Source organism: Saccopteryx leptura, chromosome 3 (assembly GCF_036850995.1).
Source record: "Saccopteryx leptura isolate mSacLep1 chromosome 3, mSacLep1_pri_phased_curated, whole genome shotgun sequence".
Classification (NCBI taxonomy): Eukaryota; Metazoa; Chordata; class Mammalia; order Chiroptera; family Emballonuridae; genus Saccopteryx; species Saccopteryx leptura.
This window is the reverse complement of record NC_089505.1, coordinates 138,510,164-138,523,651: the sequence shown is the minus strand read 5'-3', so window position 1 is coordinate 138,523,651 and position 13,488 is coordinate 138,510,164. Positions and strand designations below refer to the sequence as shown.

At 37.6% G+C, this 13,488-nt stretch overlaps 1 protein-coding gene across 1 annotated transcript in view; it reads right to left on the bottom strand.

Annotated features, from left to right (window-relative positions):
* The window catches only part of CACHD1 (cache domain containing 1), a 269,698-nt gene that overhangs the window by 45,892 nt on the left and 210,318 nt on the right, over positions 1-13,488 (bottom strand). The window contains exons 9-12 of the mRNA XM_066376473.1: positions 10,421-10,654; positions 6,952-7,101; positions 6,183-6,306; positions 5,259-5,376 (exon numbers count right to left, since the gene is read on the bottom strand). Of these exons, the coding sequence (XP_066232570.1) occupies positions 5,259-5,376; positions 6,183-6,306; positions 6,952-7,101; positions 10,421-10,654 (626 nt within the window). The remainder of the gene's footprint in view (positions 1-5,258; positions 5,377-6,182; positions 6,307-6,951; positions 7,102-10,420; positions 10,655-13,488) is intronic.

Below are 13,488 nucleotides of genomic sequence, written 5' to 3'. Positions count from 1 at the left end.
TGAAATAATCCATCAATACCTGCTACATGTATGGATGCTAAGCAGTTTAATCAACTAGTCTTAGCATAGTAAGTCTATTTGGATTATATCCAATAGAGGAGTCCATTTTATTCCTGAGGACAAGATAAGTACCTATGCCCCTTCCCCTAAAGTAACTCAAGAGAGATTAAAACTATTTACCCAAGATAGCCTTTTTAACTCCAACCTCATTATTTATTACCTCTTATCACTTAATAGTGATGTTCTCAACAATTTCAGAACTCTGAAAAAGCTAATGCTTCTACCTGAAGTGATTACATGATTATACCCACTTGGTGAAGCAGAAAAGCCTGAATTTACCAGTATCATTGAAAATAAAAACTGTCTTAACAAGATAATACTTCTTTCCAAAATTGTCAACATTGTGTTTATTTACTGGACAAAAAAGGTCTCAAAAATGCCTAAATTTCCTTCTTTCTCTTTTAATGTCAACACATATTAAGGTAGATATTTTCCCAGGATGTAACTGAGTTAATGTCAATCAGGAAATACTGGAGGTAACCAATCTCTAACCTTAAATATAAAAGCATTTTTCAATCAAGTATTCTTGGTGTCTGGCTCAACCTTTCTGATGTAAAAATTAAGCATTTCATCTTTATTTAAAAACTGTATAAATATTAAAAAATTAGGGCAGATGGTCCAATCATTCTCAAAAAAAAGTTCTGAAACTGAGCTGACTTATAATTTCAAAAAGATTTAGATCTTTCTCAGATCTGTACTATCAAACAATAAAATATTAATAGAATTGGCCTTATAAATGTAAATTTCTCAAAAAGTTTTATTTATTTTGTTTGCTTTTTTTTCCCATTGTAGTAACTGCTGTTGCCATAATAACATTCTAAGAACTGATCAAGAAGGCCAGAGAAAAGTCATGTCTAAACCATGTTGGCTACTTCTAATGCTTGTGATTCCCGTGCCGGACAAAGACACTGTATGAAGCTGTTTAATTGTCTGCATCCACCAGTAGGCTGGATGCTCTATGAAGGCACAGAAAACATCATCCTTCTTTATTCTTCTTAGTTCATAATCAATATTCAATAAGAAGTTCTTCAAGGGATGAATAAATGGACCATTTGGAGTCAATAAGTTACACACAAGATATGGCTATCCAAGGGAATCTCAAGTATGTCTGCATTTGAAATTTAGTGAATAAATTTGACAATAAAATTGAAAGTCCACTCTTCTTTTGGTCAATTCCAATACCCAAGGACCCCAGAACAGCATGTATGATATGCTCGGTAGAGGAAGGGAAGCACAGAAATGTAAGTGATATGGACAGTGTGTGTTAGGTTCTATTCCTTTATGGGCAACGATTTGAATGAGGTTAGTAAAACAAGTTGAGGTGGGTACCACAAATTATGGCTTAACTGCCTAGCCATTTCTGGTGAATCTGAATTATTCAAATTCTAATGTGAAAGTTTCTTTTCCTTAGAATATGTATGAAGAGGAAATTTATGCTTTCATATCTCTTTTGTATAGTCCCAATTTCTACAATCTGAGTTTAAAATGATAAAAAAACCCTGCCCTAGCCAGATAATCCTGTTGGATAGAGCTTTGTCCTGAAGTGCAAAGATTGCCAGTTTGATCCCTGGTCAGGGTACACACAGGAACAGATCTATGTTTTTGTCTTCCTCTCTTCCTTCCTCTCTCTAAAATTAATCAATAAAAAACGTTGGTTTTTTTTAATGATAAGAACTAACTGGATGTAATCTATATGTGTACTAATAAAAGACTGTTAAAAAAATTTGGTCCATCTACAAAATGGATGGACCAAAAGCATACAATCTTCCAAAACTCAATCAGGAAGAATCAGAGAATCTGGACAGAGAGATTTCAATTAGTGAAACTGAAGCAGTAATAATAATAAAAAAAAACTCCCAAAAAACAAAAGTCCTGCACCAGAAGGCTTCATAGGTAAATTTCACCAAAAGAATGACTAACACTTATCCTTCTTAAACTATTTCAAAAGATTCAAGAGGAGGGAAGATTCCCAAGCTCATTTTTGAGGCCAGCATTATTCTGATTACAAAGCCAGAAAAAGACACTAACAAGAAAGAAAATTATAGGAAAATATCCAGCAATACATTACAAAGCAATACATTATAAAGGTAATACATCATGATCAAGTGAGATTTACTCTGAGGATGCAGAGTAAGTAGAATATCTAGAAATCAATAAACGTGATACATCACATAAACAAAATGAAGGGTAAAAACCATATGCTCATATCAACAGATGCAGAAAAAGCATTTGATAAAACCCAGAATCATTTGATAAAAACTCTCAGCAAAGTAGGGATAGAGAGAACATGTCTCAATGTAATAAAGGCCATATATGACAAACCCATAGCCAATATCATAGTCTTATTTTTTTAAGTGAGAGGAGGGGAGATAGACTCCTGCATGTGCCCCAACCAGGTTCTACCCAGCAACTGTTGTCTTGGGCTGATGCTTGAATCAACCAAGCTATTTTTAGCTCCTGAAGCTGATGCACTGGACCCAACTGAGCTATCCTCAGCACCTGGGGTAGATGCTCAGATTGGCTGTAAGTGGGGAAGAGGGAAAGAAGGGGAAGAGGCGCAGATGGTTGCTTCTCTTGTGTGCCCTCACTGGGAATAGAAGCCAGAATGTCCAAATGCTGGGGTGAAGCTCTACCCACGGAGCAAACCAGCCAGGGTCCCAACATCATATTTAATGGGCAAATACTATAAGCGTTTCTCTTAACTCAGGAACAAGTCAGGGATGCCTGCTTTCACCACTCTTATTCAACATAGTCCTACCAACAGAAATCAGAAAAGAAAAAAATAAATAAAAGGCATCCACACCAGAAAGGAAGAAGTAAAATTCATTATTTGCAGATAACATAATACTGTATTTAGAGAACCCTAAAGAGTCCACCAAATATCTACTAGAACTGATGTAATAAAATACCTAGGAATAAATGTAATCAAGTATGTAAAAGAGCTGTACATGGAACATTATAAGACATTGAAGAAACAAAATAAAATACAAACAACTGGAATCATATACTGTATCATGTTCATGGATAGGAAGAATTAACATCATTAAAATGTCTATACTACACAAAGCAATCTATAGATTCAAAGCAATTCCTATCAAGATACCAATAGTATTTTGGTGTATTTCAGAGAACTAGAGCAAATTTTCCAAAATGTATATGGAACCACAAAAGACCCTGAATAGCCACAGACATCTTGAGAAAGAAGAACAAACTTGGAGGTATCATGTTACCTGATATCAAACACTACAACCTTATAGTAATCAAAACAGTATGGTACTGGCATAAAAACAGACATATAGATTAATGGAACAGAATAAAGAGCCCAGAAATCAATTATAGTCAATTAATATTTGACAAAGGAGGCAAAAACATACAGTGGGATAAAGACAGTCTATTCAATAAATGGTGCTGGGGAAAATTAGACAGATACATGCAAAAACATGAAACTACATCACCTTCTTACACCATACACAAGAATATAAACTTAAAATGGATTAAAGACTTAAATATTAGACTCAAAACCATAAAAATACTAGAAGAAAACATAGGCAGTAAAATCTTAGACATTTCTCATAGCAATATTTTTTCTTATATACCACCTCAGGCAAGGGAAACAAAATTTTAAAAAAAAAGGGACTACTTCAGACTAAAAGAGTTTTGCATAGCAAAGGAAACAATCAACAAAATGAAAAGAGAACCCACTGAAAGAGAAAACATATTTGCCAATGATATATAACTGATAAGGGGTTAATATCCAAAATTTACAAAAAAAAAAAAAGGTAAAACTCAACACCAAAAAATTTTTTTTTTCGACTAAAAAAAAAAAGCAAAGGACCTGAACAGACACTTTTCTAAGAGGACATACAGATGGCCAATAGACATATGAAAAGATGCTCAGTGTCACTAATCATCAGAGAAATGCAAATTAAAATCACAATATCATGTCACACCTGTCGGAATGGCTTTCATCAATAAAACAACAAAAAGAGAAGTGTTGGCAAGGAAGCAGAGAACAGGTAACCCTCATGCACTGTTGATGGGAATTCAGTTTGGTTCAGCCACCGTGGAAAGCAGTGTGAAGTTACCTCAAAAAATTAAAAAAGGAACTGCCCTATGACCCAGAGATTCCACTTCTGCGAATGTATCTGTAGAAACACAAAACACTAATTCAAAAGAGTATGTGTACCCCTATGTTCACTGCAGTGTTATTTACAATACCCAAAATTTGAAAGCAGTCCAAGTGTCCACCAGTTGATAAGTGGAAAAAAGCTGTAGTACATTTACACAGCGGAATACTCCTCAGCTGTAAAAAAGAAGATCTTACCCTTACAGAATGGATAGACCTGGAGAGCATTATGCTAAATGAAATAGGTCAGTCAGAGAAAGACATGTACCACATGATTTCACTCATATGTGAAATCTAATAAAAAACCTAACCAAACAGACTCACAGATAAAGAACAGACTGACAATGGTCATGGGGATAGCGGTTATGGAGCTGGGTGGAAAGGTCAAAGCGTTAATCAAAAGAACCCAAAACAAAAACAATTCCGCCCAAATCAACTCATAGACACAGACAACAGAATGATGATTACCAGAGGGAAAGGGGGGCATAGAAGAGAGTAAAGGGGGGATAACTGCTGACCAAAGAAGACCTGACTTAGGTTGGCGCATACACTATAGATACACAGATGATGTATTATAGAACTGTACACCTGAAACCTGTAATTTTATTCACCAGTGTCACCAAAACAAAACAACCTAAGAAGTGAAAATTATAAAAATTTAAAAAAGAAATTTGCTCTATCTATATAATACTATGTAGCTATTAAACGTGCATTGTAGCATGCACGTGAACATACAAGCATGCACGTGAACACACACACACATGCCTGTGTGTGGATAAACATCTTTTGGAAATTGACTAAAGTGGTTATTTCTGGGGAATGAGAGGTCAAAACCAGGGGAAGGGAAGGGCATAGTTTACTGTCTACTTTATATCCTTTTATATGCTTTAATTTATTCATCATGAACCATAGCTGGTTTTAAAAAAAAAAAGCTATAAAACATCTGAAGCATCACCTCTTCCCAACCACTGTAGAACATCGGCAATGTTATCCGACCTACAGTCCCTAGAATCCCAGCCCCAAGGGCTCTGCTGCCCCCACAGCTGCTCAGGCTCGGGCACCGCCCTCTCACCATCTTCCAGGCATAGCTGACGTTGTAGGCCTCCTTCCCCGTTTCTCTCAGCTTGTTTATGTGCCAGGACAGGGATGAGTTCACAGGCACTGCGATAATCTGGCTGCCCAGTGGGAGACTGCATTGGCAAACAGAATGAAATATTTCAGGCGAAAGATAAAATTAAGCACTTAATTAAAGGCTGGGGAGAAGCTGTGAGTCAATGACCACCTCCTGATTTTGAAAAACAACGAAGCGTATCACTTTTGAAAGCGATAACGTGAAGTTTTCAATTTTGTAAAAGCATGATGTCAGCTCTGCACTGAAAATATTCTTTACTTTTGATCCCTGTACCCTCCCACAATTCTAATTCATTCCAGAAACTACATTGTCTCAGTCACTCACTTATTACTTTATAACCAATAAGCACAAAGACACACTCTATAGGTTACCATCTGCCAAAACAATGTATCATAGCTGGAAAAAATCCAATCTGTTCTTTATTTCAAGAGAAAATGTATATGATTGTGCTGTCAACTTGGAATGGACACTACCTTGCCAAGCAAATATTTTTTGGCATGTTAAGAGAGCTGGTCCTCAGCTTAACCTTTTATTTTGCCAAAATTTTTCAATTTGGTACAATGGGAGTATTCTTTTTAAAATGAGATAACTTATATCTGATTTTGCAATTACTAGCAATGTAAACACAGGATTTGATTTATAAGACATTTCTCCAAAATAATAGCTCTAAAAGACCTTACCTGTTATTCAAAGTAAACATATTTTTGGCTATTATTCTTAGGAAAAAAAATTACCGAGTCTACTTTTGATAACATTAAAATAATTTATATCCTTCCTTGATATTCTGTAACAAACACTCATATCTGACCGCAAACGATCCTATTAGAGGAAAACAAAATACTATGACCCTCACCTTTTCCTTACCTTAGAATATTTTGCCGAACCAACTCAAATTTTGGGATATTTTCATAATGAATGATGTCAGTATGAAGAGGGGGTTCTGATAGTAAATACGGCCTAGTAAGAGATGGATGCATAAGTGTGTACCCTGAAATAAGAAGACAAAAATACAGGCTATGGAAAACATGCTGCAGAGTTTAGTGAATCTAACGAAGTGATGCCTATCACAGGCCTGAAATGTGGAATACTCTGGGACGGCTGCCCAACACCCAGCTTCTCAGTATGGAACACACCGTCCAGTAAAAACTGAACATGTTTTATGGGTTCTTGCAAAAAACTCCCGAAGTGTAGAAAGGTGTCTTAAATTATTGAACATCTGTCTAATCAATAATATTTCGGAGGTACTAGTCATTTGGTCTTCGTTTTATGCAATGTTCTTATCTACCGTATAAACCTTAATGCCAGTAAATCCAAAGATAACAGTACAGACCAAAAAAAAAAAAAATCAATCCAAAGGGTCACATTCTATGTGTCATTTAATCCTCAACTCTAATTTCCTGATGTTACAAATAACTGTTACCTATCTCTCAACACAATATAGGAATAAACGCACAATTTTCAGATTCACTCTGCCACCTTTATGGTGTTCTACTATAAATAGCAGTCCTAGTCACACTGTGTTTGTGTAAATACTATCATTTTCTACATTGTTAGGATCAGAATTCCTCCAGATTTTTTTTTCCAGGTTGCTAAAGAAATGACACTTTCCCATCATTCATTTTTAGCAGATTACCTTTGTCATCTATGAGAAAAGTATAGGAAGCCAAAGAGTCTTGGTAATACGTCACATCTTCAAGGATGTAAGCCAGGTTCACGTCCACACCTACAATTCCCAGAAGTAGATTTCCAAAATAACAGGGTTTACTCACAGTCATTATCAAACCTATGGGTTAAAAAAAAAAATCCAAAGACTAGCAGAGAAGGACAAAGACTGGAGCTGTGCTCTAGTCTATCATAAAGGCTAATATAAGCAAAACAAACAAACAACAAAAAAACTGAAGGGTAATATCAGCCACCTCAATTTTGCTGGCAAGAAAGGTTTCTTGTGTGACCTAGTAATCACCACTGTCTTTGCATTCAGCCTAAATTAGTGATAGTACAAGGGAAATAGTCTTTTGGGGGTTCAAATATCTCAGTTAAATGGAGGCAATCTGTACATATTCCACTATTTTTCACCTTAAAGGACATGACTTTCCAGATCACTGCAAATCATCATCAGCACCTAATCCATCATTCAACTTCCTGGAGCAGGGAAATTCAGCTGAACTGGAAAGACCATTGGACAGGGTACCTAAAGGTTTGGGTTTTACCCAACCGTACACCTTCTGTACCACACACATCTCAGTGGGCATGACTTCTTTGAGGTTTGATTTTTCACACCTGTTTAAAGTTTGTACTTATTTCTAGGGGTTGGTAGATGAAAAAAATCTAATGGATAAAAGAATGCTTACAAGGTACTATGTTTCATTAATATTATCCTATCCAAAAAACAGAAAGATAAATACAAAAACTTTGGAATGTACAGATCTGACCACCTAGAACTCTGAGTAGCTAAAGAGGGCAGTAAGCCTCTCAAAGAACATATTTCTTGTCACCTGGGCCAGAAATTTACAAACTTTTATGTAAGGAAACCGATAGTAAATATTTTGGGCTTTGTGGGCTATATACTTTCTGTTATATACACTTTTTTCTTTTACTTTTTTACTTTTTATTTTTTTCTTCTTTTCTAAGTGAGAGGAGGGGAGAGAGAGAGAGACTCTTGCATGTGCCCTGACTGAAATCTACCTGGCAACCCCTGTCTGGGGCCGATGATCCTCTGCCCGTCTGGGGCCATGCTTGTAACCAATCTGTTTTTAGCACCTGAGGTGGAGGCTCCATGGAGCCATCCTCAGTGCCTGGGGTGATGCGCTCGAATCAATTGAGCCATGACTGTAGGAGGAGAAGAGAGAGAGAGCAAGAAGGGGGAGGGGAGGAGAAGCAGATGGTCACTTGTCCTCTGTTCCCTGACTAGGAACTGAACCTGGGACATCCACATGACGGGCCAATACTCTACTACTGAGCTAACCGGCCAGAGGCCACTTTTTAACTTTTTTAAACAAACCTTTAAAAATATAAAAACTATTTCTGGCTCACAGGCCATACAAAAAAACACAACAGGATACTTAGGGAGAGAGAAAAGCAAAGGGGATGAAAACGTATGGGAAAGCATGAACAGTGGGGCAAGCACGGCCCTGGGCACGAGAAAAGCTGTACTTTCCTCCCAGTTCTAATACGTGTGGGGTTAAACTGTGCCACGCTGTGAACGAGACTTTTCATGTGTTAGTGAGGAGCTGAGACAAAATGATCTCTAGGACCCCAAACAACTCTACAATCTTATGGCTCTAAATGAAACTCAATACAAAAAGATGAACAGCTTCTCTCCACCTTCCTCTTGCCTTAGCAGCATATCAGAAAGACAGCCTTCTATAAACACATGGTAAAGAGCTTTGGCTCCTCTTAAAGAGTTTCCACAAAAAAATGGGCTTCCACATAGAGAATTGTGTAGGATGGCCATTGAAAGTATTACTGAGTTGCTGTGATTGTCAAGGCCAATTACATGCATCCCATGGTAGGAGGAAGTGGATATAACACTGCAAAACTCTGTGAAAAGTTATGCCCAGTTTAGGGGACATAAGTTTTGAGGCCACAATGTACCACATGCTAACAGAGTTAACAACACCGTATTGTATATTTGAAAGTTGCTAAGAGAAAACATACAAGTTTCCACTGCAAGAAAAAATGTATAACTATGTGAGATGCTGGATATTAACTAAGCTTATTGATTTGTCTTTCATCACTTGTTAAGGGTGATATATGTGTCTTGTCCATCACTGCCCGACACAGGCTTGGCTGGCACTCAGAAACGTTGGTTAAGTGAATAGGCCACTTGCATTTAAGGCTTGACATTTCCCTATTAAAGGAAGTGACCTTTTCTAAAGGTGGGCATTTGTATTCTATACACCTCCGTAGGTCCTGCAGAGTTAGAAGGAGTAAAAAAATTAGGGTGTAGTTACCATATTTCTTTCTTATATAAAAAACATGTTTACCTAACTCTAGAAAACACACTCTCTATAGGTTTGTTACTTTTTATACATGAGTTTTCTCTGAATCTCTCCATTCATGAGTCTACTGATAATGGAACATGAAAATAAAATCCTATGTGGTGATGGTGTCTGTCTGGCTAGTAATTAATTAACTGGCTCTTCAATCTTTCCTGTCGAGGAAGAAGAGAAGGAAGGATGTGGGAAATAGAATAAGCAAGAATATGAGAAGGCAAAGAAAAAAGTCATATTTTTACTGAGCACATACTGTTAGCCAGGCATTATTATCTTAGATGCTTTACAAATATTAGTGCAATTAATCTTCACAACTGCTTTGAGGGAAACTTTTTCCCCCCATTTTACAGACCAAGAAATTTAATCTTGTGAAGATGAAATACTTCACTCAACTTGTGACATTAGGGTGATGATGATAATAATAGTAATAATAAAAATACAGTAAATAAATTATGGATAACTTGTGACATTAGGATGATAATGACAATAGCAATAACAAAGATAAAAAACAAAACAAGACCAGTAATTATTATTGAGAGGAATGCCAGGCATTATAATAAACCTTATAATCCTAATAACCTCAAAAATTAAACACATGAAAGATGCTACCACCTGTACATTCTTAACAGATGACCAAATGGGAATTAACAAGATTAAATACGTTACCGAGGACAACAACTTGGCTGCAGAGGAGGATCTGAAATCCTTTCTTACGCCAGGCCTGTGTTTGTTGACTACTCTATGTTGCTTTGCCAGTGAGGCTGAATCCTAAGCACCTTTAAGCTTTATTTACCAACAGTTATACAAAGTTACTCTTTAGTTTCAATTCAATAATTTTTGGGTATTGGAGAATCCTCACAAAGCCTCCCTAGTAGATACACCTACCCATTATGTTGACTGAGCTGGGGCGTTGCAGAAGAAACAGGATGGGGATACAGTGGGACGAGGCAGCCCTCTAACTAGAGACAGAAATGTCCACTCCCTGGTCTACCCAGACCCACTAACGCTCCCATGCAAGTATAGAATAACATTTAAAATTACTCTCTTGGTAGACTCAAGTCCATTTCTTTTCTCTCTCTTGTAGCAGGAAGTTTTCTCCAAACTTACCATCTCCCATCTCATCAGAGAAAGGGAGGCTGAAGACAGCTTCATCAATCATCCGGTTGGGAAGGTTGGTATAGAACCTGCCGACTGTGGTCTCCAGGTTGCTCAGCTGGTTCAGCACCATCATGCTGCCCTTAATCACGGGCAAGGCTGTCCGGTCCAGCACACCATACTTCCCTGAGTTCTGTTCGGCCAGATCTCTCAGAAAAGCCAGCTCTTTCAAACCAGTCACCCCATCTGAGATGGAAAGGCAAGGGAAGACAAGGTAAAGCAAAATGGTGTATGTTTCTATAATAACACTGCCGTTTAGATCTAAAAAGGACATTGCTGAGCTCTTATAAAACCTCTGCCAAAGGATGACCCCCCCCCCACTAAAGAGGTCTCCGCAGAGACAGTCTGGACTCAGGACACAGAGACCAGTTCTTGCTGAGGAACAAAGCCTGAGGTATAACCTTTCCTCAAATAGTCAAGAGGGCAAAGGGATTCTTCAAAAAGCAATGATGAAAAACACATGAGTCAATAAGGAAGCCCCATTTAGCAAGGGTATGCTCCCTCCAAAAGTTTAATTGTAATATTTAAATGATTTTTATGCATTTAATATTTGAAAGCAAAAGTCATGACTAAGAAGTCTGTATTTAATTTAAATTAGTAGATGAAGTTGTAAGGTTTTTAAAGGATAGAGGTTTACCATTTCATTTCTTACCTCTTTGCCTATTAAACACTTGCCAAACTCTCATGCAATTAAATGAAAGAATTATAACTGCATTTAGGAGGCCTCCAAACCCTGTGTCTTTAGGTTCATTTTAATTACAAATGTTTTCATGGTTGATATTGTTAGGTTAATGCTGGATTTGATTTCTTAAATGTATACTTTTTATGTTTAGGTGGTTTTAAGAGTTTGTAAAAGATTTAGGCATACTGGGATGTATTGTTCTACAACATCTGTAATCTATAGCACAAAACTAAATTTAATAAACCTTTTTAAAAATTCTGGTTTGCTATTGTTGGAACACAGTCAAAAGGATTAGTAACTGATCCCATATGGGTACCACTGTAAATATATTCAAATAATTTCAATCACTACTGAGATTCTACCAATGAGTTTTAAAAAGGCGTTGTCTCATGTTCCTGAACTATAGTATTTAGTCATTAAAGAAACCTGATGAGTTCATGGGTCACCTACCTTGTGTGACATATAATTTTTAAATAGGGAGTGTATACATTTCTAGCCTTGGAAGTCTATTTCTAAAGTCATAGCAGGATCTAATGGATATGATTTCTTTCTTAATATACTGTATTCTGATAACTTGGCTTTTGCCTCACCCATGCAATGCTTTAGGAAAGTCAGAACCAGATTACTATTCTATTTTCTTGACATAAAGTTGAGATGGGGGTGATGAGTGGTACACATTCCGGAGTAAAAGACAATACAAAAAATGTAACTGATCCATGATCCCTGACCTTGCCACCTTGAAAGCTCAGCTGCTCCCAGAGGTGAATGATAAAAGGAGACAACTCAAGGCAATAAATACATTTGCTTGCTTTGTCATGTACTGCTTGGTTCTCTCAAAATGTAAAAGAAAAATAATAAACAGGAACATCTACTAGCTAAAAAAGAACAGTGTGGGATGCAAGGCTATCAAAGACTGGAAGTTTAATGTCACTCTATCATGAAATGTTATGTAGGGCAGGCAGTCGGGTAGCAGCCTGGTTAAGTATGCTGGATGGATCTATCATCAATACAGTCATGCTGGAAACTACATTTCCCAGAATCCCCTTTCCTTTATGCTTCCTGATTACAGGTGGTCACACGTGAATTGTTGTGAGATTTAAGAGAAGTGAGAGATGGTGAGAGACAGACACAGAGGGACCAGAATGCCCTAGTTTGTCCCACTCACTCTGATCTGATTCATTGTCCTTCCCCAGCTGTTAGGTTACTCACCACAAGCATCCCCCGGCCACTCCAGAGGCTTCACTTCACAAGGGTAGTAGCCATGAAGAGCCAATAACCTCCCACAGACTTCGACACCAGACCTCCTAAGTGTTATTCAACGTTTCTGGCTTCAACATATCCCTACAAGCTCCAACTTGTTCACCCCATACCAGAGCTGGTTAATTAATAGACTTGGAATTGTCCATTCTTAACTCTTCTTTACTTTTCCAGTTTTTCCTATAATTTTGCACACTGTAATCCTTTTGAGAAATCTGTTATACCAAAATTTTCAGAGTGGTTCTGCTTCCTCATTTGAAGACTGACTGATATGGTAAGGAGATCTAAGACCAGTGAAGAGATGGGCAATAGCAAGGAAGCTTCTTTACTCAGTATCTGCTGAGTAGACCTTCACATCTAAGGAAAAAAGAAGCGATCGCTTCATTTTTTTGTTTCCTTACTCCTGTACTATTGTGTTGAATTTATCTGCCTTATCTATCTTTCTCACTAAGTTATAAGCTTCCTGAGGACAGGGATTTTATATAATACCTCTAAAACCTCAGTACACTATTACATTGTAGGATCAATAAATGTTCCTCCCCCTTCCTTTTCTTTATCCTCTCCTTTCTCTTAAGAGTGAAAGATGGTATACCATATGAAAAATAATGACTGGCACCCAGAGATAACACTGATAAGTATGTGTCCCTGCCAAAAACAGGCCATCCCTGCTCACCTTGGCTGTGTTTAGAATACAAGGAGAAGTAAAAGATTGTTCATGTCCGGGAAGCTCATATTCTTGTGAAAAGTGGAGAGAGAAGGACACAACAGTACATGTGTGAGCACATTATTGCAGTATTAACAGGCAGCATGGATACAGCAGGGCATCCAACACAGCAGGGGAACAGGATACTGAACAGAGAGCCACCCTGAACCAGAGTGGGAGAGGAGCACCCCTGTGTCTGAGCTGCACTGAGACAGGAAATCACACAATCTTTCATTTACTCCTGCAACCAGCTTTGAGGACTGGTTATTTATCAGGCACTGTGTCAGGAACTTTATTTTTTAATATTTTTGTATTTCTCCGAAGTTAGAAGCGGGGAGGCAGTCAGACAGACTCCTGCTTGCGTCCAACCAGGATCCA